Genomic DNA, 2,614 nt, shown 5'->3' on the forward strand with positions numbered 1-2,614 from the left:
GAAAGGCTGACAATGCCACGAGTTGAGGAGATTCAGAGCAGGGAGGTGCTGGCTCACCCCAGAGGACAGTGAGAATTAGGTCAGCAGTCGAGAAAAAGGGTGTGGTCACAGCTGTAACCTCAGGTGATCGTCAATCCTGCTCCCAGGAGAGATGCAATGTAACAACCTCCCTGCGATGAGTGACAACGGGTAGCTGCTGCTGGGGTCCTCGAGGGGGACTAAAGCAAGCACCCAGCAGCCCACAGCAAAGCTGGACAGTACCTGCTGCTCAGGAGAACTTCACAGGCCACAAAAGAATGAAAGAAGCAAGACTCTATGGATAAAAGTCAGACCGACAGAGCCACGTCCGGTGCCTGATGATCTATCTGATTAGCAGAGTGTCACAGCAGATTCTTGTGGTGGGGGCTACGATGGCAACAGCTCTGCTGGGAACAGAGGAAGGTGGCTGGGATGGTGGAGGAGGAAGAATATGTATGTAAAGACCTGGCAGTGAAGGGGATGGGGATAAGACAGAGCTCCTCACATCCCCTCACCCTGAGATCCCCTGTTACCTGCCTGCCCCAGCCAGCACCCAGGGCTCACATGACAGTGTTCTTGCCGGCCTGGGGTCTGTGGCTCTCAAGCCACAGGAAGGGTGGGTATCCAGAAGGACCTGGGGGCCCTGATTGCTTCCTATCTTTGGGTAGTAAGCCTTCCCTTCAGAATGCAGAATCTCTATAAGCCCTGCTCCTACCACCTTGTACCTGGTCTACATTCAGGCCAGCCAGACGAAGATTTTCCAGAAAGGTCTCCCTCCAGATCTCATGTGTGTCTGTCTTGTCCTGGGAAGGACTCTCTTGATTCCTCAGGTCTTCTTCCCAAACCAGAACAAAATCTGCAGGGACCAATGGGGACAAAGGCAGTGCATGCTTGCTGATGGAATGTGGGCCCAGGACGGGGTTGTTGGGGTCTCAGCTGGAACACAGGGCTCGTGATGGGAAGTGAGAGCCTGGACTGCTCCGTGGCTGTTTCCCAGCCCTCCTCTTAGTTGTAGTTAGGGCTGGAGGGCAGGCGAGTGTGCAATGTAGATCAAGAACAGAGGCTGGGGAGGAACTGGGCGTGTCCTCCTGGGATTCCTTCTGTAGCTTGGTTCCCACAGTCTAGGTCCCAAACTCCTAAAGGAACCTGTTAGGTGTGATTTCTTGGGTCAAGCAAAAGCACAACAATAAAACAAAGTTGATAAGACAAATTTTAGCAGAGGACTCCATCAAAAAGGTTAAGGCAACACAGAGAATAGGAGAAAATATTTCCAAAATGTATTTCTGATAAGGGGACTTGCATCCAGAATTTAGAGGACTTTTGCAATCTAACAACCATTCAGACACACACACACACACACACACACACACACACACACACTCACGAACAACCAACTTACAAGTAGGCGAAGAGTTTGAATAGACGTTTGTCTGAAGAAGATATGGAATGTCCAGGTGGCACAAGAAAAGACAGTCAATACCATTAGTCATTAGGAAAACACACACCCAGTCAATAGTGAGATAATGTTATGGAACTAATTGGCCTTCTCAGTGAGCAATCACCAGTGCACTTAGAGATGAAGGACAGCTCTTTCCTGAAGCCCCTGGCTGATGGGGGTGGGGGGTGCGCTGATGCCAAAATAAGAGAGAGGTTTCTCTAGCTTGCAAACACCTCAGGTTCATGCATCTCTCGTGCACGGTCATCCTTAAATCATTTCGGGTCCTGGCCCCAGGTTACACTTCAGACAATTTAAACATTGAGACAGGACTGCAAGTGTGGCCGCTTAAAGGGCTGACGGAGAGTTATACCGAAAAGGGTCTCTTGTTCACCTGGCAGAATGATGCTTTCCCTGATAAGAACACAGGGGACTTCACAGCAGACAAGATCTTAATGATGGTTGTGACCCTGCACTGCCTCCCTTGGGCTCCCTGTGGAGATGAGTCTTTGGTATGGGACTCGGGGCCTGACAGCTGCACAGTCCTGGTGTGGAAACATCCGCACGCTAAATTTTGCTTATCTCCAGCAGGCCCGGTTTGCAGACTATGTATCCTGTGGGGTCATTTGGAGGCAGCACTCTAGTTAAACGTGTGGCTTTATGTCTCCTAAGCAGAATCTCCCACACTGAGTTTCCTCTAACATTTCGTACCCGCTGTGCCAAAGAGAGGCAATGGTAGCTGCTGTGCTGTGTTGAGAGAGTGTGACCTCGTACGCTGTGCTCCTATGTGAGACAGGTAACTCGCTCTTTGGAAAACAGTCTGGCATTGGCACAAAAGGTTAAACACTGAGTTCCCTTGTGACCTAGCAATAGCACCCAAAACTATCAACTCAAGAAAAAAAACCAAAGTGTGTTCATACAAATGCTTGCATACAAACATCCATCTTATTCCGCATTCACAACAGAAGGAAGGAACGGGTGACTTTGTGGTACGTAAATTATTTATCAGCAAAGCTGCTTCAAAACAACGGCCTGGGGGCTGGAGAGATGGCTCAGTGGTTAAGAGCATTGCCTGCTCTTCCAAAGGTCCTGAGTTCAATTCCCAGCAACCACTTGGTGGCTCACAACCATCTGTAATGAGGTCTGGTGCCCTCTTCTGGC

At 49.8% G+C, this 2,614-nt stretch overlaps 1 protein-coding gene across 3 annotated transcripts in view; it reads right to left on the reverse strand.

Annotated features, from left to right (window-relative positions):
* Positions 1-2,614, reverse strand: part of Ano7 (anoctamin 7) — a 27,960-nt gene that overhangs the window by 22,196 nt on the left and 3,150 nt on the right. For all 3 annotated transcript variants that reach the window (XM_026786536.1, XM_026786537.1, XM_026786535.1), the window contains exon 3: positions 744-874. In XM_026786536.1, coding sequence (XP_026642337.1) covers positions 744-874 — 131 coding nt within the window. The remainder of the gene's footprint in view (positions 1-743; positions 875-2,614) is intronic.

Source organism: Microtus ochrogaster, linkage group LG4, assembly GCF_000317375.1.
Source record: "Microtus ochrogaster isolate Prairie Vole_2 linkage group LG4, MicOch1.0, whole genome shotgun sequence".
Lineage (NCBI taxonomy): Eukaryota > Metazoa > Chordata > Mammalia > Rodentia > Cricetidae > Microtus > Microtus ochrogaster.